At 30.0% G+C, this 27,248-nt stretch overlaps 2 protein-coding genes across 4 annotated transcripts in view; one reads left to right on the top strand and one right to left on the bottom strand.

The window, feature by feature from the left end:
• Positions 1-26,045, top strand: part of LOC126771739 (potassium voltage-gated channel subfamily KQT member 1) — a 49,719-nt gene extending 23,674 nt beyond the window's left edge. Inside the window, exons 7-17 of one of the 3 annotated variants that reach the window (XM_050491811.1) lie at positions 3,286-3,414; positions 4,590-4,700; positions 4,870-5,057; positions 6,386-6,537; positions 12,449-12,547; positions 15,877-15,947; positions 18,530-18,657; positions 20,288-20,384; positions 20,460-20,761; positions 21,112-21,218; positions 22,751-26,045. In XM_050491811.1, the coding sequence (XP_050347768.1) occupies positions 3,286-3,414; positions 4,590-4,700; positions 4,870-5,057; positions 6,386-6,537; positions 12,449-12,547; positions 15,877-15,947; positions 18,530-18,657; positions 20,288-20,384; positions 20,460-20,761; positions 21,112-21,218; positions 22,751-22,992 (1,626 nt within the window). In that variant the 3' untranslated portion in view covers positions 22,993-26,045. Of the gene's footprint in view, positions 1-3,285; positions 3,415-4,589; positions 4,701-4,869; positions 5,058-6,385; positions 6,538-12,448; positions 12,548-15,876; positions 15,948-17,416; positions 17,545-18,529; positions 18,658-20,287; positions 20,385-20,459; positions 20,762-21,111; positions 21,219-22,750 lie in introns of all 3 variants that reach the window. The other 2 variants (XM_050491829.1, XM_050491820.1) reach the window with 2 other exon arrangements.
• Positions 1-27,248, bottom strand: part of LOC126771913 (glycylpeptide N-tetradecanoyltransferase 2) — a 251,084-nt gene that overhangs the window by 170,139 nt on the left and 53,697 nt on the right. The window lies entirely within an intron of this gene.

Genomic DNA, 27,248 nt, shown 5'->3' with positions numbered 1-27,248 from the left:
AACTACAAGCACGTTACGGTAATCGATAAATGCAATCTCTGATTATAAAGCAAGTTAAGATAACAGTCACCAAGCCTTTTAAACCTTTTAGCGAATCAGATTCGTCCGTAATAGTAATGGTTGTATTAACTTATTCGGAAAGAGAAAAATAATTGAAATAAAGATAAAACCTAAACTAAAGGGTAAGAATAAAAAAACCTGTGAATGTCCCACTCCCACTGACCTTGGGGCTTATTCCACTACACTGCTCCAATGCGATTGATGGATACTCATATGGCAGGTTTTCTCACAATGTTTCCCTTTGCCGGCGAGTGAGAGATGAATCCGTGTTTGTAATTCTCAAATGATGAATTACAAACACGGATTAAAGAAATGGAAATTTAGTGATCCTTGCTTGAGTTCGAAATCGCAATCTTGTTCTAAAATTCACGTGTTTTAACCATTGTGCCATCTCGGCATCAAAAATACCTGCACTCAGCTAATACTATATTCGTATTTATGTATGCTTGGAATCATCAATATCAGCTCCAAGCAGGTAGAGTTAGTAGATTACTATTTACTCAGAAATACTGATAACTTTTCTTTCCCATACAACGCATTAAAATGTGAATACGAATCTCTTAGATACGTAACACGTTCGCATATTCTATGCGAGTATCCAGTTTTCTTTCGTTTGGATTCCCAAAAGATTTCAAGGATACAACCCTGCAATGCTCAATCGATATACACATATATGTTACCAAAGAAGTTGTTCGCCGCTTTTGTTTATTTCGTTTATGTCTTTGGCCTTACAAAGTATAAATAAAAAAATGTGTTATCATTTTATACTAAAAATATTAATATAACGAAAAATATCTGGTGAAGGGGAGAAAAATTCAATTTTGATTTAATTTACCTCTACAAAAACTTTTTTTCCTTTATTTTTCTTTTTTTTTTACGTTTTTATTACGTTTATGTTTACATTAATACGTTGTATATTCAAATCAGTTTACGTTTTTTCATTTATAGTAGTGCACCCGAATCTAATAAATAAATATTTTTTATTTTTATTGGTACTTAATAAAAGGTATTTTTTAAACATTACTTTCTACAGCTCCAACCATTTCGTAGTCACCCTCATCCTCGCCTTCATCCGAGAAATCATTTATGTTTTTGAATTCGTTCTGATATTGTATTTATGACGTCGTCTTTCACTGTAATTTCAGTGTTCTTTTCCTCTTTAATATCATGTAGACAAACTTTCTCCATTCCTTTACAGTTTTGGCATTATTTTTTCCTTATCTAATGGTAAAATTCGCTCTTACGCTTTTTATACAAGAGTTCGAGCCACGTAGTAATTATCGCTAACTGGTTTATTTCCTTATACTACAAACATTAAAAGGACTCCAATCTGATTTATCTGTAATCATATATTATACAATTCTATAGCAAAACTTATTATTCCGCTTTACCTTATATTTTAAATAGTATCAACAATACAACCAAAATAATAAAATAATAAAAAGCACTTATTGTAATCGAAACTAAAATTTATGTTTTTTTTTACCATTAAAGGAACTTTTCTCAAATGATGAAAACCTTATTTACATAACCTAATAGCTGGCAGGTAAACAGGCACATGCTAATGAATAATTTATTCAAGCTGGTCTTTTATTAGCATGAGGAAACTAAATGCGGAACTTAATGCGTATCATAAAAAGTTTACGAGGTCCAAAAATAATACTTCAATTACAATTATTTTTAAACTGCGTCGATTTGAAATATTATCTTATAATACAAAACGCTTTCCGTTGCGGCTTCGTCCAAGGAAAGTTAATTAAGCATTGCGTTAGCAACGCGTTTTTTAATCTAAAAACCTATATACCTATATTTATAATATCTGGATGATGTAAAAAAAATATGTTTTTAAGGGATATATTAGCTTAATTTTAATATTGGAGAGTAGAGAGAGCGCCCTCTGAAAATGAAATTCGCTCTAAAAATAAAGTTTTGTCTTCTTGCGCCTCTACATTACGAAACAAAGGTCTCCTCCAAATTTTAAGTTTACATCTTTTATATGCTTTTATTGTTAACAACACACCAGGATATTACCTTTTATAAAGATAAAAAGTAAACATATTATAGCTTTCAGCATTCGAAGTAAACCAACTGTAACTTCGACTATTAGTCAAAAAGGTTTATTCCTTGCTTCCTATGAGTAGACAAGCGGAACTGGACGCAATTTCCGACCCCAGGCGAGTAGATATACGTACAAAACAAACCTGGACTCAATAACAACTCACAATTGGCTTAGGTTAAAGTTGCATGAACACAATGCAGAGCAAATAAACCGCTGCTGGTAGCAGCCGCATTTTCGCTCCTTTTTCAATATTGACTTACCAAATAGGTATCTCGTACCAAAACAATCACGTTTCAAATGAAAATCAATACTAAATTATATTAGAAAATACCGCGAGTATCTACCTCGTGTAAGTCTGTTGTCATAACTGTCGTCCGTGTTATTATAAGCTGGGTATAGTCATGATCATCATCATTTATTATTTAATTTAACCAATAGCTACGTGTATTTGTCTGTGATGGATTACCGAAATTAGTTATTCTATTTTTAGTATTAGGCGGAAATACTTAAATTGCAGATGAATAACATTTTCTTACAAAACAATGACTTAACATTTTGTTATTGTAGAAGTTAATTTTGAAACAAAACATAAAAATCTTACGTAAATCCCGAAACAAAGGATCATTCGAACGAGTTTCATTGTTCGCTTGGTCCGTCTTTCGTGACAACGATCTGTGGGTTTCCATTTTATAAATCACTGCCATTATTTCTTTCAACGTGTTAAATGTGGTGGAATAATCCTTTACACGAAATTTAACAGATATGGAAATTTTTATATTTTATTATATATTTTCCATGCTTTTGATCGGAAACAAATTTTAAATATTATTATTATGTTGATTGAATTTCCTTATAAAATATTGTAATTTATTACGAACTTTTTTAATAAATAATAAGCCCTTAACACGATGTAAGTCGCTTAATCGTCGAGATTTCTTTATTTGTATAAAAGGTCGGAATTACTGCAGAAACTATTGTAAGTTTAATACAGTTTCTGAATAAAGGAAAATTACGCTTCGCCGCTGGAAATATTATTTGTAGAAATACAGCGTGAATGAAAAGAGAAATTGTAAAGCAAAGTATTGGATATGCCTTCGATGTTAATGTACGAGTAGAACTAGATATACATAGGTTGCCTGTGTATTAATTATATATGTCTTTTTCAGGAACTAATAACTACACTTTATATAGGCTTCCTGGGTCTGATATTTGCATCGTTTTTAGTTTATTTGGCAGAAAAAGATGTCGCTGATACTAAGTTCAAAAACTTTGCAGAAGCACTCTGGTGGGGCGTTGTAAGTATTTTATCTTCAAAAATATACAATACTAAATTTACTTCACTTATACCTTAAAAGCACTTTGAAATAGTAATTTACAAGATTAATTAAACGTAAAGCTACCCCCGGTTTGGGATATAGATTATACCGAGAAGAACCGGCAAGTAACCTCGTAATTACTCTCTTACACGGATAAATGAATTTATTATTTATTCTACATGTTTACCCTCCGTGCTAATCAAGGAATTCAAATTCCTCGCCATTTAATTTATCAATGTATTTTTTTGTTGAATTATATGAATTATACTATTAGTAACTAGCTGCTCCGCGCGGTTTCGTCCGCGTTCCATACTGCTCGGAGTCCTTATCCTTATATATACAATACAATAATTTAAACTTATTTACTAAATATAATTTGATATAATCTTAGTAAAAACCAATCAAATTTCTAACATATATTATAGAAAATACTAACTTTTATCATTTATGACGAGAAATAGAATGTAATGTGTAGAAATTTCTCATAATAATTTACTCTTTCGAAACAATATTAAAATTCAGAATTACATTTATTATTATAAAAATAGATCGGTGTTCAAGGAACTACAGTATCCTAACAATTAGTATGGCGCGTTTACTTAGATTGCAGCAGGTGTTACAAAATTAATGCAAATTGCATTAATTTTGCAAATTGCATTAATTTTGTAACACTGCAAATTGCATTAATTTTGTTTGCAAAAAATTTACTTCCATTCTGTTTTATATTTATATTTCGAAATCTCAAAATAATTTTGTTGTTTATTGGGCGCTTCGATGGAGCCTACATCTATATTTATATTAAAAACCTCAATAGTTTGCGTGATTGAACGCATTAATTTCACTGACGGCCACTCCGATTTGAAAAATATATTTTTGCGTTATTATAACTCGTTCATTAAAGAAGCTGAGCAGCAAGCAAACACTTTAATCAATCTGGCACAGTGAAGGCGAGTATTCGTCATGGGCATGAAACTGACATGTACCTACCTGTATAATCCAAATTATTCGCAGGTAAAAGGCAGTTAGTTGTATATGACAACGTATCAAAACGACATGACTCGAACTGATTTAATAAAGAAACCTAAATATGTTCGATAAATTGAGTGCTGTCATTATAAATTCGATCACTACTAATAGTGTTATCGTCGCTGCAGATCACACTGTGCACGGTGGGGTACGGCGATATGGTCCCGCAAACTTGGCAAGGGAAATTCATAGCCTCCTTTTGCGCACTTCTTGGAATATCGTTCTTCGCTCTCCCTGCTGTGAGTGTCATTAATAATTATCTTAATGTTAGATTGATAAAATAAAAAAGGATATTTCTAAAATAAACGTCTGTACGAATAATTCAGAAATTGTATGCAGATATACCAAAATTAAAAAAAAAAAAAAACAAAAATGTCAATTACAATAACTAAGTATCTCTCAAAACAGGGTATTCTAGGTTCAGGTTTTGCTTTAAAAGTACAACAACAACAAAGACAAAAGCATATGATTCGAAGACGGCAACCAGCCGCTACGCTTATCCAGGCTTTATGGAGATGCTACGCGGCAGATGAACATTCTATGAGTGTAGCGACTTGGAAAATCCATCAAGTGCCACTTCCCAGTCCGCAAACAAGGTACGTAATGTTGCGTGTGAACGTTAATTACAATAAACAACAGTTGATCCAGTTATTTTAATTACGTTTTCTATTTATCAACAACCTACCGATGTGTATTTGATCAATCAATATTTATAGTTCTTGACAATGATTGTACCTTAATTAATTCTTAAGTATCATGTGATTTACACGTCCTAACAATTTAACTTAAAAATGTTAATTAAATACATATTATATTTCACGCTATAATTGACTTAAATCTGATAACGCTTATTATCTAAACTTCACTAGTAATTTCACAGTATTTTGTTGTTTTTTCGCTGATTAGTTAATTCGTTTTAAATATGATATAACTTTAATATAAAATAACTCAACAAATTTAATTGAGTCCTTGCCTAAATGTTCCTCTACTGGACAAAGACTTCCTTTTGTGTTAAAGATAATGTGTAGAGCTTTCTTCACACGCTACACGCAACAGGTTGGTGAATAAACATACAAAATTTCTTTCCACACATACCACTGCTCACTAGGTCATAACTGTTACTTTGATGAATTATAAGCGCGGCATATTAAGTGACACGTATTTGATCCCGCGATCTTCAGTTAATATCAACGTATTATGTCCTCTTAGCCATCTCAGTTCTTGCAAACTTTAATACGACGCGGATTGAACTCGCAATAGTTACGTAAATTGATGTATATTAAAATAGAAGATCCAAAGATAATTGCTTTGCAATATGGATTATACAACAACTACTACGGATTATACTATCTAAAATATACATTTCTATTTATAATAATAGTAAGGCCAACAAATACGGTCTATATTTCTAGTTTATCTACAGCCTTACAATCAGAACGGAATTATTTGTAACAGTTGTTACCCTTCAAAATTAATATTTTAACTATATAAACTTCCTCGTTCCCCATTATTAATAAAACATATATGAAAAATATTTAAGAATCTATAATGCCGACAAATATATCATTTGATAATTATTATAATTATCGAATCCATACTGACTTCAAAAACATATTAATAATATTTTAAAAAAGAAGATTTTTTTGTACTCTTAATATTCTCTTGTAAAAATATTTAATAATATTTTTGTAAACAGTATTAACGTTATTAATCCCATTCGATATATTTTAAAACCGCAATTTTGTGTTATCTATCCTAGATATGTGGGAGCGTAATTACAATATTAATGACAATATAATATAGTAGACAATTATTCATAGGTATATTTATTAACGCTGATTGTGTTTTTATATAAAGATACTTCGTTTCATTTATTTGTCTTAATCTTAACTAAAGAAGAATGACTGTTACACACGTTTGACAGTCGGGTTATGAGTGCATCATTCAAGAACAATGCTTCCTTTGTGTCGCGGTTGCCGACGATTCGCCGACACAAGAGTACATCCCTGCACTCCCCCGCGCCACACTCCAAGCCCGCGCATCGATACGACGTCAACGCCAGTGCAGAAAACCTTGGTAAGCTTTTAATGTCAATTTAATCACATATTACGACTACAGTCTCCACTGATCAGACTAGGTGTAAGCTTACACATTTTTTAACAATATTTCGTTATTTTTTTACCACATTCTCACATAACAATAACTACCTGCAAAATAATCTTAACCAATTTAAATTCATATTAAACATTCTAGCGCACACGTTTCTGGATTATAAACGATAATTCGTATGTATTGCGAATATAGTCGTAATAAAACTGTTTTATTAACATGCTATACTGATGCTGAACAAACGCTGAATAATACATAAAATACAATAACCATAAAATAAAACCTAAATACATCAAGAACCACATAATTATTAAATATAATTTAAAACCTCCGTCATTCAAACATACATCCAACAATTTGACAGACTCAAATCATCATAAAATATTCATAGTGCTACCGCCCGATTAGGCCTTTTTTACTCGATTCGAATATACCATTAAAACCAAAATTATTGACCTCTTTATTGTAAGATTAACATGGATACTGCGTCAATTTATTTCAAAATATTAAGACTCAAAGTTAAGCTATTTCGTTAAAGAGAAGTATGATAGTAAGATGAGTATTATCCTTAAGTTGATAATGTTATAAATGGCAGCCCTTTTTACAAATAACAATAACAGTAATGATATTCTGCAACAAATCACTCAATGTTTCTAAACAATAACACAACAACGATTGATTGAATAGTAACGAAATACATTTTCGAATTCAAGCTAGACACGAACCGAAGCAACAGTTTGACTCGCGATTGTAAGCCACATCAATACATACTATACGAGTACGAGTATATCTAGTGCTCAACAATAATATATTTTTTGTGAAATGGAGCGTGACATGATATTGCCCTGTTTCATAGATAATCGTACACCGAGCGGGGACCATGCGTGTTGTCTACTCCATTGTTGGAAAAGCTGCTTTCAAGGTTCTATTCTTCATCTTTTAGACGGCACTATGGCATGACAGTTACAGTCGAAAAACTTTGCTGCGTTTCTTATTAATTCTTATTAGTAAAAACTTTTCAGAAATGTGAATACACGAAAAGCGAATATGTAAACGACGTAGCTCCATTGATACCGGAGAGAATATTCGACTTCCGGCGATAATGGCTGCGTCTTTTAGCTCAAGACACGATTGCTGATATCCTACCTTCTATTTCTTTCTTTTTTCACTTTTTAAAATAAAAATGCACCCGCGTAGTTAAGATATCGCTTCGATATTCCATGAACAACATTGCAACAGAAGCTTTACATACCTACTTACGATGAAGTAATAAAGCGGCTTCTAAACTTTATAATCGCTTCCGCGTAAGTGCTAAGATAGTCCTGTCGTTAATACATAAGTCAGTATGCAAGGAATGCATAACTTGCGTTCGTTTAGCATCATAGAGCGCGGTTCACACTAACGATTTTTTGTATTTTTGAATATACAATGCGACGTAGCGTACCTAATGTTACTGGAATGGCTTCATTTTAGCTTATATTTTTGTTCGATTCAATTTATAAAATATTAAGACAACTAAGTAAATAAACACCGCTTTGCATTTGTTATGCATGTGAACTAGTTTATAGGAGACATGTATAAATTACGTCTACTCAGAAAGATGGATAAAATATTATGTGGGTTATTATATCGCATCTATTGGTATCAAACGAGTGTCTGCCTGTCTTAGCTATGTCTTAGGTTTTTTTTCTACTGAACAGACAAGTAAATAAGCGATATAAAAGTTCAAATGTATACCTCTAGCGTAATACATGATATAAAATCAAAAAACGCCGACAGGACTATTAAAATAAATATTTAGAATAATGATACAATCAAGCAATTTACCCTAAGACAATCTTCAGACAAAGTAATTGGAAAAAACTGAAAAATTGGATAAGGGAAAACCAGCTTAAGCTTAACTTAACACGATCCCTATGAGATATGACTGCCTCGTTGGTCTAGTGGCGTGATGTAAGGCCGCAGAACCAGAGGTCCTGGGTTCAATTCCCAGGTCGGGCCAATAAAAAGTTATTGGGTTTTTTTGTCAGAAAATTCTCAGTAGTAGCCCGGAGTCTAGAAGTTGGAAGTGTGTACACTCCCGTGCCTCGGAAAGCACGTAAAGCCGTTGGTTCTGCGCCTGAACTCTTTCCGGTCGTATCGGATAACCGATAGCCGATAGCCCATCGGATTATGAGAGTTAGGGAATAGAGAGTGCTCCTGCGTTTGCGCATACACTTACGCTCTTTAATATCTCCTGCGTAGTTGGCTAATCTCTCTTGAGATTGGCCGCCGTGGCTGCAATCGGTCTGGAGGACATTATTATTTTATATATGAGATATCAATTTTAAGCTACCTTAATAAATCATTGGGTAGTAAAAAATATTGCATTCCAAAACTAGCTATTCTATATAAAAGAATCTGACTGTTAATAGCTAAAATGTCAATTAAATTTTACGAATAATTTTCTGACTAATACGTATTATATTTCTTATTGTCTACACCCATTCCCACTAGTCCATCACGACTTTTTTATTCAAACTTGTATGTAATTAGAGCCGTGTACATAGATTGCATTCGATAAAATAATCGAAGCGAATCCAAACTTCGCTTTTTTTAGCAATTTGTGATGCACATTATGTTGACGATTAAACAGAAAAAATATATATTAGTTCTAGAAAAACGTATCGTACTCGCTTGTCAAAGACAGTATATATTTTACTTATTATTTTTACATTAACTACGTACATTGCCCGAATATATCATATCTAATCTATGCAACGTACATTTGTTTTATTTGCGCAAAGGCAGACGAGCAAATGAGCCATCTGATCTTAATTGGTCACCTTTACGCATATATACTGACACTGTAAAAAATATTAACTACTTCTTACAAACGTCAACTATGAGATCTATGATGTTCGCCCCTTGTGCTTATAATTAAATTGGCTCACTCACCCTTCAAACCGAACCACAGCAATAGATATTATTTGACCGTAGAGTAATTAGTGAGAGGGAGTTACCGACCCCATGTCCCTTTAAATCTTGAGTGATTACCTGTTTCTAATCTATTATGACAAAAAATCGGAACGAAAGATAATTTAGAACACGTCATTAAAAACACATCCATCATGAAAAATTAGAATTAAAAAAGAAACATAAACAGGGAAAGTTTGTGTACATCTATACATTTTCAGTAAATGTAATTAATTATTACATCTGATGTAGATTATACAATATACCAAAATTGAAAACTGCAATTTCATTGATCTGTTGAGAAGCATACTCAAATTTATGTTAAAGGGTAATTTCATTGGTTAGAGCAGTTCGCAGTGATTTTATTACTTTAATACTTTATAATATAACCTGATTGATGAATATAACAGAAAATGATAAATTTATAGTGGTTTGTCCACTATAAATTTATCTACACTTGCTTATGAATAATATAGATTCAATAACTAGGGGGGCAAAATAAAACGTTGACGAGATCACTGCGGTTGCGTCTTTGCTAGTTTTCTTCCGTAATTCAAGGCGCATAAATGACTAAGTGAATAAGTACAAATATAATGAAAATGCAATGGCAGCTCTAATATATAATAACGTTAAATTAAAATTAAACTCTGGAAGATATTATATGCAAATATCTGTCTCTATTTTAGGCTGAGTGTTAACGAGAGGCTAAAATTTAAAATACTTTTATTCGATACGTCTCCTACAATGTTTCACTTTATAAATTTATCTTTCCTAACACGCATAAATACAATTTGCTTCTAATTCATACTGTATAATTATGAATATTAATAACTGAATACATAATGAACTCCCTTATTTTGAATAACCGAAAACTTTAGCTGAATATTTATTCCTATCAATGCACAGAAGCACAATCGTTTCAATAAAACTACTTCATATGATTCATTTGTCGTCATTATTTATATTATTACATTAAATATCTTATAATCGCGAGAACCAGTGGAAGTTTCTTCCAGATATATTGCAAAAATAATGTTTATCCTTGCTGTATTATAATATTAAACTGTATAAACGTAATACGTTAACGTTGAATATAGTCTTATACTTTTTTTCGTACTGATTAAAATATTTGGAGAACCAAACCAAGAAAAATATATGTCAAAAAAGTATCGCAACTTGATGACACGCAATACTAGTTATTAAAAATAAATTATAGTTATTGCTTATTTTTTTATACAAACGCATTAGTATTATACAACTAGGAATTATATTGAGCATTATTCTTCAAAGTCTACTATTACAAATCTGACAGTTATTTGATTATCTCGTCTACACTCTTTATTGGCTCTTATGATTGGAAGGGATGATGCATGAGTCGTTTGTGTATTGTCGAGTAAAATGTCGTCATCTCAATTGTGGTACAAATCTATTTATTTTGTTTCCAAAATATATTGGTCGGATCTATGTATATCTATGATCATTCATTCATTCATTCATGTTCTTTTTAATCTAATATTCAGCATAATTCGAGATACATTAATAATTTTAAAATGCTGACATGTTTTATAATACCGATTCGTGATATTTCAAACAAGTTAAATTACAGAGTTCATCGATAATAGTTTAAGTTTTCAAGAAGCCTTCAATATTAACTTGGAAAATGATTTAAAGAAAACCTCTCAATGAATGTAAAGAACCAGCATATGAAGAACTTTCCTATTTCAAAAATTAAAAAAAATATTATATTAACTTAGCGATTACGTACACCTGTGTAAGAAAGAGATAACAAATCGATCGATAGTTTGCTTAGACATTAAGTGGCAACCACTGCATTGACCTCATTATTTAGGTGTTTCTTTACTGCAGTACAGCGGATTAGAGAAGTTAATGAAAAATAATTAATAAATGTACACGTGTAACGGTAATGGATTTCTAATTATATACAAACTTTGCAGATACCTTATTTCTTAAAAAAAAAACTAAATTAACTATAGAGCTCTCATAATTCCTAATAACTAATATATAAACTATTATTCATGTCATTTTTTATAATTATTATATTTATGCTCTAAAATTTGCATTGAAAAAATTATTTAAAAGTGTTTGATATAGTAAATCTCTTTATAGCACGCAAATCATCACATGAGAATTAAACTTTGCGAAAAATAAAGTACAAAATAACTTCAATAATAGATCTATTCCAGCCAACCTTTGAGGTACTGAGAGGCGAATATATATATCAATATGGTATAAAATAATAAAAGTAGTTTTATTGCTATGTAGATCGTAATATCGGTGATTTTAGGCGATAATAAACAATCAATTATAATGTCAAAATAATAAAACACAACCATTTGTAAAATCTTATAAAAAAATAAATAAAACTAAATTACTAGACTAACTTATTAACATTTTAAAATAAGATATAGAAAAAAGTGTCACGTTCAATTAATCTAATTTAACGCTTCTTATGGGAACAGTAATAATCTACTTATTGTGCATACATTATGTATTAATATAACAATAAGAACCTTTTCGTAATAAGTGGTTTGGAAAATAGTCCAAAATGTATTTAAATTTACATCCAAATATTTTTCATTGTGGAACTAAGAATGGTAAAATTTTGTTATTCAGCATCTGTCTTAATAAAACATAAAAGATATAACGAGGGAGTAGGTCAACCAATATTAAAAGTATTTGTTCAATGCATAATACATAGAATTGACAGGCAGACGGGCGTATTTGACAGAGTTCTGGATCGTATGACCGACAAGAAATTATACAATGTTGTATAGCGAACATTTCAATATGGCTTAAGTAGGCATCCGCAACTGCATTTCGAAAGTTTACCGGAGACCTCATTAAGCTGGATACATAATAGAATGGGTCCAGTGTTGAAGTGAGCGTATGTATGCGTTGGCAGGCGCGACGAACGGCCGCTCAGGGCGCACTCGACCCATCAACCCTTCCTACAGCGAGGACTCAGTGGCCGAGACGGCGCTCTCCAAGAAAAACTCCGACGGTAAGAGCTAAAGAGGCTAAAAATACATTTCCATCTAAAATAAAACCTCTTCGTCTAACGACATGCTCTCACTGTCGCTTCCGAGTAGAAAATTACTATAACGTTAAATGTTAAAATGTGCGTTGTAAGTGTAGCGGTAATATTTATCTAATAGGCAAATAACTAGAATAATAGATACTAAATTATTATAAGACTAAATTTCACTAATTGTTTTATTATGAAAGACAAAAAATTAATCAAAACTTCAACTCATCCCATTTTTAGGGATTTGTAAATATTTTCGTATCGAAGGGAATATTTGTATATATAATCTTATAGAACGATATAAATGTTGTATGTAAGTATATAACTAGGTTATTAATTATAATAATATGATATTTAATTATAAATGCACACCTATCTCTCATTGGATTGTTTGGCATCAGTAATTATATAATTATTGGCTGAATTAACACGTGAAATTATAAACATAATATATGAAATTAGCTAACTAACTTATTTTAAGTATGTTATTTAATAAAATTTTCTTTTACTATACAACAAAATCAGAATATATAAAATAATGAAAATGATTCGAGATGTAATTTATTTCATAACTAAAAACGTTTCAGTAATATTTAACTAGAATCAAGAATATCACAAGTAACCTAAACGAAATATTCATTTAATGTATTATTTGCAGGTAGTTTGTGTTAATTTGTTATAAATACTAAAAACTAAAACAATATTAAAACAAAAAAAAAAAACAAATTTACTTTAATTTAATACATAAACCAGCATTATATAATTAAAATTGGAATTTGACAATTGGACAATTTGGACCCGGTAAGTGTATTATCACCGACTACTATAATGTGAACAAAATTTCAGATGAACTCACAACTGATATTTAAGTCACCTACCGAGATGGCTTAAACATCAGTTTTAAGTTTAGAACTACAGAAATATACATGTTAAATTATTTTATTAAGTGAAGTTGATTAAAGCTTGTTAAGTTAATAAAGTGTTGTTAGCGCTAGTTCACACAAGCAAACGCATAAATTAGAATTGCGCATCGGCCTTTTAAAAGTTTCTGCCAAATTTCTGTTTTCAAATTTACGTGCTTACTATTTAATCATTAGGTGGTTTTGACGTCATTTATTTTTTGCTCGGATATTGTTTCAAAAATTAGAAATTAAATAGAACCGGAAAAATTACAAGAACCTGTACTGGCGAAGCTCAAGTAACTTTATCCCTCGCCTTAATGACAACAAACATTACACAATAATACAAAGGGAATACGACGAACTAATATATAAACTTAGCCTTAGCTTTATAAATCGTATAAAAACTGAAAACAATTCATATTAATGTTTGTTATTAAGTATATTAAATTAAAACAATGTATGTCGTATGAAACGCATGACTTCATTAGCTTTCACGAACACATAATTATCGCACCGCGAGCAATCCTTGGCGCTCTAATGTTACCTTAGATTCTTGTCGAATTATAATAGAGTATATATATATCATAAACACATAACTAAATCTTAGTTCGACTCGGACTATAACTAACAGCAAATACGTTAATGAATTCTTTCATCAAAATCACTGGTACAAAAACAGTATAGAATAAAGAGTTTACATGATTAGAAATATGATTTGAAATTACCATACTATACTTATGTTTATATGAGTTAATTAAAAATTATAATATTTGTACATATTAACAAATCGTACTCGTACTTTAACCCTTTACGGCAGATAAAATATACTTGAAATGTTTATAGCTTACAGTTTTTTTTACAATATTCAATAATATCTCTAGATATTTCACGTTACATTTATAGCTCGTAGTTACCTAGTAATTATAAAACAATATCGTGTAATTTAACTTATCTAACTTTTTTTTAACCAAATTAATTAACGTGGCTTAATCATAATATTATATTATTAATATATTATCATAAGCTAGCTAGGATACATTAATAAAACTTTTATTAAACTTTGCTTTTTTAAAACTTTTCCCATATCATATTTTTTTTAAATATAACAAACAATGCTTTGAAGTTATTTATAACATGACTATATGAACGTTCTGAAAATATGCGATGATAGTTAGTAAATACTGTGATTATTTCGCCATGTGTACTTTGATCAGCGAGACTTTAGAAGCTAAGCATAAAGCGTGGTAGAAAGTACAAATCGTATTAAGCTATTGTATATGCTATGGCATTGATTAATTCAATTAGTTAAAATATTATACAAAATGTATACAACGTAACGTAACCGCTCTTTGATGATTCTTAGACCTGCTATAAAATTAAGTTGCCAGATTTAATAAACGCAAAATAAAAACGGAAAATAACGTTTTTTGCAAAAATTGAATATATTTAATAGATCGCATCTATTTAGCGAGATTCTTTCTTCTACTTTTACAGTAACATTAAATTATTTTATACACTAAAACCATTCTACTATTATTTATATGTAATGTTATTATTTCTCGCTGATAAAAAAGAATTATTTAATCGATTTGGGTAAAAAGTTGCTTTTCAAATAAGAATCATGTATTGCTATTCAATTTTAAATAGTGATTGCACCGTTTATAATACTTAAAATATGCTAGAATTCATTATATTAAACAAATATGTTAAAAATTAAACCAGAACCTCTCCAATCTGCTTTTGCTGTATGCTTACAATAATAGCTTGAAAAATATTTACGCGTTTTGATATTTCCTCGTACTCTGAATCAAACCGAAAATGTACAGCGTTATTAAAATGCCATTGTGGTAATAAATAACAATATATTATGTTCTTTTATAAATTTGTTATCGTCATAATGGAATAGAATACATATATAAAAGATTCAATAAATATCATTAAATCTAAATCATGACTGAAATCTTAACTTTATTTTCTTTGAAAATTTGTTTTCAATTTAGTATACATTTGATGATGCATAATAATTAGGATTTATTAGTTATTTCTCTTGCTTTTAATATTTAATTTATGATTTTGTTATAAACTATAATTAATTGACTAATACTCTAGCTTTTAGTAAATTTAATATTACGATTATCTTTCCAAATAAATTATTTAAATTTTGAAATAAATAAAGAAAGCAAAATATTTTTAAGTTTGTAATGATAATTTTATAATGAAACATGTAACCCATTTTTAAATGTTGTAATAATATTATATCAAAGTTATTTGAGTTGAATAATGTTATAACTGACATATATATTACAAGAGTCCAAAGCTCACCGTGCGACGCCTGCCCGCGCCGCCGTTCCAAGTCCATTATCTTGTTTCAGAAGTTTAATTGAATATTACATTTTGATGCAGACGAGGACGAGGAGCCGCGTTGCGTCACGTTGACACCGCGTCACAAAGCTGCCATTCGATTTATTAGAAAGGTACGTAATCGAATATTTTTTTACTCATTTTATTTAAATAATTTAACCATTACAACAATAACACTTTACAGTTACCAGGGATTTAAAATTAAAAGGAAATCAGAAAAATAAATTGTCATAGCATATTAAGACAAAAAAGTTGACTTTGTATATAGCATAAATTTGCAATGCTAGGTAATTTATTGATAGACTGCATACAATTAATATTGTGTTAATATTGCCAATATCACTAAACTAGCTATAAGCAAAATCGAATTAAATAATTTTATTTCGAATTCCTAGCTGTTTTAACTGAAATAGATAGGTTCTATCCACACTAATGATCTATGGCCTTAAACTCCGTAAAATGTTGACGTTTTTGTTACGATAAGATTTGTCTCAAGTCTTAAGTCTCTATGCATATGGTATCTATCAAATTGTTTTAAATAGAATCTGTATGACACTCGGAATGGTGACGGCTTATATCATAACCAATCTAATAGATACTCGTAATATTATGAAATTATAAGATGAAAAACAAGCTAATTTAAATTTTGTTGTAGTTCATTTTCTGTAAAAAGCACCTTTGGTTACATGTTGATGATACGACACGTCCGACGCATAAAGTCATATTATGTTTTGTTATTTTTCAATGGATAAGTTTTTTAAATTCTTAATATAAAGTAGAACTATAAAGTTTACATAATTTAGGTTTTATAATATTTTAAAATCTCTTTTTTTCCATGAAAAAATTATAAAAAAAAATATCATTAAAGCACATATAAACTTAATGCGTCGATAAAATTTAGTGTATACTTTATACATATTTTTGTTTTTAATGCTCTTATTTACTTGCTGCTTAATCTAGATAGATCAATATTTAAAGTTATTTCAATGGCGTAGGCATAAAAATCAAGAAATAAGGTCTGTTATAAAAGCAATTCAGTTCACCTTGTAACCTTTACATTATTAATAAGATGGGTGAAAGAGCGAAGTGAAGTAGTCTTCGAGTCGCGCTTAATTATTTAGCTGTTTACAATGTCCAAACTTTATAGCTTGACCCAAGTTTTCTTTTGAACCTTAGTCTGTTTTCGGTACTGTGATACGTGATTGCTTTTTTATTACTTTTCACCCAAACCTGGGACTAGCTTCGTAACAATTTCTACTTACGTAAGCCCGAATTTGCGCCAGATGTTTTATAATTAGTATACAGATTAAAAAAAACAATCTCGCAGTTTTAAGACATTGCCAATAAATTACCTATTTAAGACCGATCGAACTATTTCTTTTTATACGAGGTGAATAAAAAAGAAATCATGTATCAAGACGCAAGGTTAAAACATATAAAATATATAAACGTGGGTTTTCAAAAATAGAACACGAATGAAAATATTATTTATAGACGAAGAACACATGTATTTTCGTTTTGTTTAATCGAATTTAGAATTAAATTTATGACTTTATAAGTGCGTCTTGTGGAATTCTAACAGATGAAGTATTTTGTCGCCCAACGTAAATTTAAGGAAGCATTAAAGCCCTACGACGTTAAGGATGTTATCGAACAATATTCCGCGGGACACGTCGATCTGCTGGGGCGAGTGAAAAACGTCCAGACTAGGTAGTACACTTCAGGGTTACATTTCAGGCCATGACACTCTACATCTATACGTATAATCGATTTTCTAAAATCATTTTATTCAAATCATTAATTACAACAAGTAAGATTTATAATTTACGATATCTTCTATTGATTTAGATAATTGTTTCGTTTATACGTATAGATTTAACGTCCCTTCTCAACACTATTCTACGAACCCTTAAACATTTGCACTTTACTGTATGTTACTCTTTGAACCTTAAACCCTTTCTTGTCTGGAAAATACTTTTAGAACTCTAGTTGAGTAGAAATATTTGCTTAAACTCTACAATATATTACAAATATTTTAAGTAGCTCAATTTACGTAGTGGTGTGATGTTATATTTAAGTATCGTCTACTTGTACAAGAAATCTATTTTTAAGCACCGCTGAAAATCTTCAGTAACAAAAAGATTATTATATAGATATATATTTATATACAAGTTTTGTTTGATATTCTTTATTACATGAAAGTTTTCAGTGGATATAATTCGTGTTTGTATGAAAATTATCATTTGTCACATATGGGTAGTATACATGTCTTACTTGTCGCAATGTATACGTGAGTTCGATAGCGTTTATTTTGAAAGCATGACTTTAACACTACTGGGAACGGATTAAACTTGTAAATGAGAATACTCATATATTTTAGTTACTTTGCCATATGCTACAAAACAATATTTCATCGGCTTGTAAGTAGGCACAAACATACCGTATCGCTCAAACTTTGACATCTCGAGCTAGAAATAGCATGAAGCTCCAAGACCAAATGGTCGAACTTATGTTGTATCCGAGCTCTATTAAGATAACATTATGACGAAATTTGAAAATTACAGGAATTAAAGCAATTATATACCTTAAAAACGGAAACTCATCTAAAATGTCTAGCTACATAAACAGCGTATACCTAAATAAGGTGATTCCCGATAAATAAATTCGACATGAGGATTTTTTTATTTCCGTTCAGCTCAAGTATTTTGTCGCACGCAAGAGATTTAGAGAAGCCTTGAAACCTTACGACGTGAAAGATGTGATAGAACAATACTCTTCGGGGCACGCCGATCTTCTTAATCGTACCAAGAACCTTCAGTACAGGTGAGATACGGGATAAAAATAATTTTCACCAATGGTCAAGCTTGAACATGACGTGCCAACGATGCTCAGCTTCAGAGCCGACTACATATGTTTCAAGTCAATTCGTCTTTTAAAAGAAATTGTATCTACCTATTACTATCCTATTAATTATATATACAATCCTTGAGACTGTACGTTACATCTTTATCAATAAACTAAACATTTGGTATATAGAATGTTATAGTCAATATATATATATATATATATATATATATATATATATATCAATTTATATATATATATATATATATATATATATATATATATATATATATATATATATATAAATTGACTATAACATATTATTACAATATTAATTATTAACAACTTTTACTAAATTTATTAAACGGATTATATGAAATGTCAATGATAAATTAAGAATGAAATAATAAAACAATTTTGTTTGTTCCTACTTATTTTTATTAAAAGAATCCGTTTTGCTTTGTTTTTGAGCATAAAAACGTTTTTCCATCTTGTATTATTCCATGAAACCGTAATTTTCCGTTCACTTGTCTACAGATTTAGCTTCTTTTTACAGCACAGCTTTTATTTTTATTTACAAACACGAGTTAACTAAGCATAGTAAGTGTAGATTTTTACAAACTATTCAAGTCCGCTTTGTTCATCGCACTTCCTTTGCACAAAATAATAATTTTGTTTGCAAGTTTGGCGGTTAATTACAATATAAGATTAATTGACTTAAAAAGAGTAAAAGTGAAAACATATTACGTTACTGTTAGTGTAAAAGGTCGAATATAAAAATTAAGACCCTACAAAATGTTGTGTTGCTGATATTTTTTATTTATGAATTGAACTCTCTCTCTCTCTCTTCCCTTAACTCTATACGCTTTAAATTTATTTCTTCCGTATATTACGGGATTTTATAACCCAGATCTCAGGCTACCTCTATGTCAAATTTTATAAAGTTAATGATTTTGTCATGATGAGGTAACAAAAAAAGTTACTTTTGCATTTATAATATTAGACAGTTTCTTCAAAAGTAACATTAATAAAAATTAGATACTTCCACGGTATACCATAAAGGTAACTAAGAAATAATTAATATTCATATATTTTCCGGACAAACGTGAATGTAGTTATATCCTGTGGTTTAACAAATAAAATAAAGAATTATTCAATTATTATGCTCTTCATGACCCTTTGCACTAAGAGTATCTTTTTAATTTTAAACAATACCAAACTCATATTTATTAAAAAGACATAATTTGTAACACAAAAGCTTAAAACTACTTATGACTATTCCATTTTGTATTCAAATTTAAGTACATATTTTTTGTTATAATTATTGATTTCACCAAAACCAAATCAATTCTAAATAATGATTGCAAATTTAAACTATTGTTATTGTTATCATTGTACAGAGAAATCCGCTTTCAAGGAGCTCTTGTTTTGTGGTTAGTTTTGGCATAGAAGAGTAAACAAATGTTATTATTGCCGATGTTTTCACGTCTACTCAATCTTGTTCGGATTTCATAATTATGGCATTTATTATTCTACAATGTAATAAAAACGATAAATAGCTTGTTGGGTTTAAAGTATTTTATTATTCTCATTAATATGTATTCTACAGGTTAGACCAAATTCTTGGCAAGCAAGGCTCAAAGGCTAAAGATGTCTACGCTTCTAAGATTAGCTTAGCTTCCAGAGTAGTTAAAATTGAAAGACAAGTAAGTTCTTAACTTATGTAATTCTAATGATTTCCTAACGAGACAAAATGTGATCTTTAATATATATATGTTTAGGTAGATGACATAGAGAGTAAGTTGGATCATTTATTAGAAATGTACGAAGAAGATAGACGATCTATACGAGGTATTCGTGATGATATGAATGGAGGCGGAGAAAGCGGTACATCTGGAGACGTCCAGCTCAGATTACGCCCAGCATTGACTGAGAAACAATATTCAGAACCGAACTCACCCGTGTCACGTAACTTCGAACCACCCGTCCCAGCCTCAGCGCCGCCGGTGCCGTACAAACGTCCCATGAATCGGGGCTACTCCGACCTAGGCACCAGATTCATGAAAAAGAGAGTCATCGTTAAGTAAGCGGCTCTACTCGTCTTAACTGCATGAAATCTTTTTGTTTTTGTTTTATGTTTTTGATTAGTAACTTCGTGTGGTTTCAGCAGCGTGAAACGTTATTGCTGCACCCTCGAAGTTCAAAATGTAATATTGTCCAATATATCAATACATAGGCTACCTAACGTAAAAAAAATAAAGTATCGGTATATCTTTAGATTGCTCGTAACGAAGCGAAACAAAGAAACAATCTCTCCAGCTTTGTATAATAATAATAATAATATATATATATATATATATATCAAATTATTTTACGCTTACTTATAATTAAAACGAGTAGGCACTGTTACATATCTGTGAAACATTTTTTTAGAACAGCGTCAAGCCGATGTGAAGAATCACCGAAAGACGATGAAGTGGTTATAGTGGTACCAACGGATCGCGAGGATACACCACCTCGTATAATCACCGATAGCTCAGGTATACTAATTATGTAAATCATGCTAAATACAAAATATTAGCTCCTTTAATATTTGCAACATATACCTTATCTTATAACTCATATGAAATGAAAATCGATGTACAATTTTCTTAATCATTCATATGTAAATACTTAATAATGAATAGATTCTCAACAATAACCTCACATCCTTACAAAACACTAGAACGTTACATAACAATACAAAATATATTGCAACGTTATTTTAAGTCATAAATATTAACGTGTTAACATGCTTTTTAATACTTCATCTTTAACATCGAGCATGCTACATTATCATCTTGTTTCATGAGGTTTATTAAAATTCATAAAGCAACCTGTGCCATACTTTACGGAATGTTTGTGTTGTCTGCATAGGAGCAGATAATTTCACGTTACTCGTGTGAAATAATAAATATTGTATTTAACGATTTTGCCATAAAAATTATGTATGTTATCTGTTAAAATAAAAACACATTTAACCAATTAAACGTCGTTGCCATAGGTATAAATATGCGAATATTACAAAATTGCAGCATCTTATGAAGACTATTCGTCGTCGACTTCCCTCTGACCGACGTCTTGGGACAGCCCAATTCTTATCGGCCGTCGTCGGCTGCGTGAGTCCTGATCCATCCCCTTTTGATGTGTGGAATGTGTTCTCGTATATTAGTATCTCTGTGCCCTGTGCGCTCCCATTCGTTCCTACTTTATGAATGCTCATAATTATGGTGTTGTATTTAGATTTACGATATTTCGCATTTTGTCTTTTTTTTGAATACGTATCGTTATTGTAATATGTATCTTTTATTACATACCTTTTTACAAAAAAATAGACAATTTTTACACGTATGTTTATTGATTAAATTGTTATTTAATAAAATTTAAGTCAACGTCATAAAAAAAAATATGGATTAAATTGGTGTTAGTTTGTAGTACGTACCAGTAAATACTGAACTGTGGTACTTTGCAATTTCGTTTAGTTTCATTTCTTTATCTCTATGAAGATGTTTTTACTTATTTTTTATTTTAGCATGTTATGTAATCCTGTTAAAAGTAGTGATTGTGTTAATTATATAAAAATAAGTTTTATAGTTAATGGAAAATGTTGTGATGCCCCAGCGATTGCTTAAAATGTTATTCAACTTTTTCCGAACTAGACTAATATAATATAAAATTTCAGTTGATTACAAGATTCTAAATAAAATGTCACAAAGATAAATTGCATGCGCAATAAATGTTATGATTATAGGAACTATTTCTACTCAGTGACCGCCGACTCTCGGAACTTTTATTAAGCAATAAATGTAAAAGCCCATCAATGCAATATTTCAAATACAAACATTTTCAAATTATATTTCATATTCAAACAAACACATTTAACTCGATATTTTCACAATGGGACATACATGCGTAAATAGGTACTGTCAGTAATGAAAGAAAACGTTTCATCTAATACAATATTTTTAGTAATTACTTTATAATTTTTGTACAACAATAAAATTAAATTTGATGCCAAGTCGTAACATTGCAGAGGTATGTGCAAGCTGTTCGGTAGAGGTAGAGGTAGATGTGGGCGGCTCGGGAAGCTCCGCGTCGCAATCGTGGTGCGAGGTGGAACCGGTGGACGAGCGTGGTTATGGCTCCGGCGATTCACTCGCCGAGGACGCAGCTTTACTGGGCGACGCTATTCAGCCAGAACACCCTCCGCGTATTATGCGGGCCCAGATTCGAGACGTGGCTGTGGATCTTCACCTCCTGCGGCCTGATGTATGAGTCAGAGCGTCAACCACAGTCGTCTCTTCGAAATCGATACGATAGTGTGTGCTCTGTGTTAAATTATTCGCACAGTGTTTATTCCTGTCACGATTTTTTAATGAAGCTATTAAGCCTACCTTTACATATGAAGGCATGAGTCTGGTGCAGTGCGACTGTAATGAACTTTACAACGATTTACATATTTAATGTGGTTAATTTAAGTAATTGATTCCACTCGTTTAAGGTATTGTATAAAGACCAAAGACTCGATATAAAAAAGTTTAAAATAGTAAATACGCTTAAATTGTCCTATTGCTTATAAATAGCTTACAATACCTGTAGACGGAGGCTTTTAACTTTACATACATAAATAGTAAGATGTAAATATAAAATAACTCGTTAATATTATATTTGAATAAATCGGTTTGGTTTAGTTAAATATACGCTTGTCGTAAACTAAATTCTAATAATCAAATCATTAACAACGATGTACCTAACATCGCTAAGATTACAAAGGACCTAAACATAAATTTTTGGTTAAAAAATTACTAGTTCAAAGATTATTAATTATTATTCAAATTTATTTTGCAACTATACTCAGTAATTCTTAAGCGAATATAATTATAACAATATTAATCGCTAAAGAACGAAAGTCTATTAGTGATGGTGTGAAAACGCCTTTTTTTAATAATTCTCTTTATGACGTTCTATAACAAAGAATGAAATTATTAAAATATAACCTTTATATTTCATTTAGCTCGATAACTTAATACATTCATGTTAACAACTGAACTGTGATACGCTTTTCGAGTTATTAGTTATAACGGCACTAATAAGTAGAAATTAATAAATCTGGAATTGCGTTTAACTTAACATTTAGCTTTCTTAACTTTGCCCCGTCTAGGACGTTTATTTTTTAAATTATTATATGCGCCTCCGTGTATGAATTTATTGATTAATAATCAAAATAATTGATGCAATCGAGATTCGTCCCACTAACATTATGTTTATTTAAAATAATGTCGGGTTTTTATACCTAAGGCTTCTCTCTGCAATAAAACTGCATCATTGATTTACAATAAGGAGAAATGAAAGTGAAGGTAAATTCTAAGTTATAGAAAATATGATAATGGTTGAATGCATTATTCGTCTTTGATTATAACAACGACTTAAAATAAAGTCAACGACTTAAACTATAAGTCGACTTAAAATTTCCAAAACTGTTTCTGATTTTGAGATGATTTTTAATGTCATATTATTAATTTTTTCATGGCTTATTTTAATCTGACATTGTGTACAATTTACGTTTATACAGTTGAAGTACTTACGGAAAAGAACAAATTTCTAGATCCTATTAATGTTTTTGATGGCCATAGTTAAGTTTAACTTCTTTTTTTGGGACCAATGTTACCAACTAAAGAATTGAAAAATCAGATGGATTTGACTGTTATGGTGAATTATTAATTTTCTATATTGCTACGTGACGGCCTTATTGTGTGTATTTATATAAGAAACGAATTGTACAAAGGAAAAGTAAAGAATTGAAAGCGATTTACGATAGATGTGATGCAGATTTATTACATACGAGCTTAGAAGTTCTTCTTTAAAATTCCTAACCTTGAACCAATTTTCAAAAGTTTTGGACACGTTTCTTAAAATGCAGGGTAAACATTTGCCTAACATTCAAAATAATAGTAATTGTAAGTATTGTATAAATATGTATAAGTATTAAAAAGCGTTTAATAGCAACACACGCAGCCAGTTTTACTCTGGTACAAATGTTTTAAATTTTAAGGCTTTTGCCTACTTCAGCGAAAAACAGATACAATGGGACCTAGTTCTGCCTATTAATTGTAATTGTGGTAAATGTCAATGATGTAAAGTGTGCAAACCGAAAAGAGAACTCCTATTATAGATGGTGTAGAGTCAACCGTTACTTCTTACTCAGTGGTCCAATATTATACCTACATTATTATTAGAACCACATACCTTCAGACAATTTAAATCATTATAACAATTTATCTAATGTTTCAATTTTAATTAATTAAATTCAATTTTAGATGCAATTTGTAAATGAACCAGTTGAATCTTATAATAAAAAATTTTAACTAAGAAATAAATTTAAATACGAGTAGTGTGACCACAGTAAGCATTATTCTTCGAATCTATAAATAAAGTAGTGTACTGTAACTCCTATCTACACAATTATTTTTGTGATCAAGTATTTTAACAAAAATAATCTAAATATATTTAGATAGTTCTATTAGAAAAAAACACAGTTATCTACCTCTAAGCAAAAAGAGGAATTGGATTTACAAGCTTGATTAGAGTCCAAAGTAAGAAAAGCTTTTTTTGTATCGAAATAATTAATAATGAGACTATTTTTAACAGAAAATGTTCCTTATATTTTACAAAAATGTATCTATTTTGTTTTAGTTACCAAAAAAGTCACATTTACTTCATTCTCTGGCTTACTTGTTACATTAAATAGAAAAAAGGGAATTAGTGTGCCTTTATTATTAATTTTTGTTATCTAATTAATTAATTTAACAAACGACCTATACTTTTTTTCTGGTTCCTTACCAATTAAGACAAGAAGAAGTAAGACCTACCTATAGATAAAACTCGTACAATAAATTTTACATAAATAAGTAATAAAGTATTCAATAAATTTATATTAAAACGTGCTTAGCATAGAGACAATTTTTAAATTGTTACATAAATTTAATTACATATTTCAAATCACTGACTTCTCTATTAGCAATATAGAATGTAATTACATATTATTAAGTTTCAAAAATTTTAAATGCAAATTGCCTCTTATGGTACTTTTGGCACGTAGCAAAAAGTACCCGCTATTTAAAATCATTTTTTCATCTGTAAATAATTTACAAATGATTAAATAGAATTAATTACAAATCCATCATTATGTAATTAATACAAGTTTACCATCAGATATAAATATATGTACAAATAAGTAGGTACATTTATTAACATTCGCATATTAGCTGCATAATTTACTACGATACGAACAAAATATAGCGCATAAATTTTTGTTATATAAAGCTGTTAATAAATCCTTTATATTTTATTTGTGAAGTTGATTCATATTGTTAAATAATTAAAGCAATTATATTATATTTAATTTTTAAAATTGTTATGTATTCTGTTTATTTGAATAAATTGATTAATAGTCAATAAGATTCTTTTAATTATCCAACCTCATAAAACAGGTTTTTTAAATTCATATTTTTATTATTTATTGGTACGCGATATTTTTATTGAATTGTGAACCACTTGAAATTATGATTTTTATTTAATACACTCGTCCCATCCCTTGAGCTTCGGAAAAAAAACCCCTAATAATAGAAAAACAGTAAAAAATTAAGGCTTATTACTTGTTTTCTTTTAGTTGCGCGGAGTGTGATAAATAAACATTAGCGTAATTACCTCAAAACAGTGCCATATTAACCACGATGCGGCCTCGAGGCAATATACGTCCCTACCCTTTTCTAACTTCTTAAAATATATTTTTTCTATCACAACGCAATTTTAATCATATTTACTATATTTTATTACTAAATATATTACGAAGGTATGTTATCACTCTATTCAAAGAGGAGAGATATTTTGCTTCAACAATTTCATAAACAAGGAAATTTAACAACTTAATTCCTAATTTCTGCCTATGGTCCCTGAGCTGTGGGGCCCCTAGGCAGTTGCCCAAATTGGCAAAAAATATATATTTTCAAACATTATTTAAAAATAAACTCAAAAAATAGCCTGCAAATAACCTTTAATTTAATTAATAATAAATATTTAACATTTTTAATAAATAAATAAAATGACTGTTTTCATATTTACAACTTTACTCAGGTATACACGTCCATTGGACAAAAAAAAAACATATTTTATTTATACATACTCGTAATTCGTATTTATACATATTTATAAGACGCATTTTAATTTAAAAATCTTTTTGAAAAAATTAAAACAATAGTATCTTTTGCCTTCTAATAAAAAATTAAATTGAATGAACAAAATTGTTTCTTTTAATAAAACCCACTGATATTATAAATTGAAACTAGCGCAATTCTCGCGGCTTCGCTCGCGTTACAATTCAGGACTGCTAAACACTTATTAATTATATATATATTAATTATATATATAATTTAAGTTTATTAATATTATTAATAAACTAAAATTTTGTGTTAGCCCCAGTAATATGGACTGTACGTTGATATGTCAGCCAGTCATTCTTTTATATTATAAAT

This window comes from Nymphalis io, chromosome 1, assembly GCF_905147045.1.
Source record: "Nymphalis io chromosome 1, ilAglIoxx1.1, whole genome shotgun sequence".
Lineage (NCBI taxonomy): Eukaryota > Metazoa > Arthropoda > Insecta > Lepidoptera > Nymphalidae > Nymphalis > Nymphalis io.
Note: the sequence above shows the minus strand (reverse complement) of the source record. Positions and strands in the feature narration are given on the sequence as shown.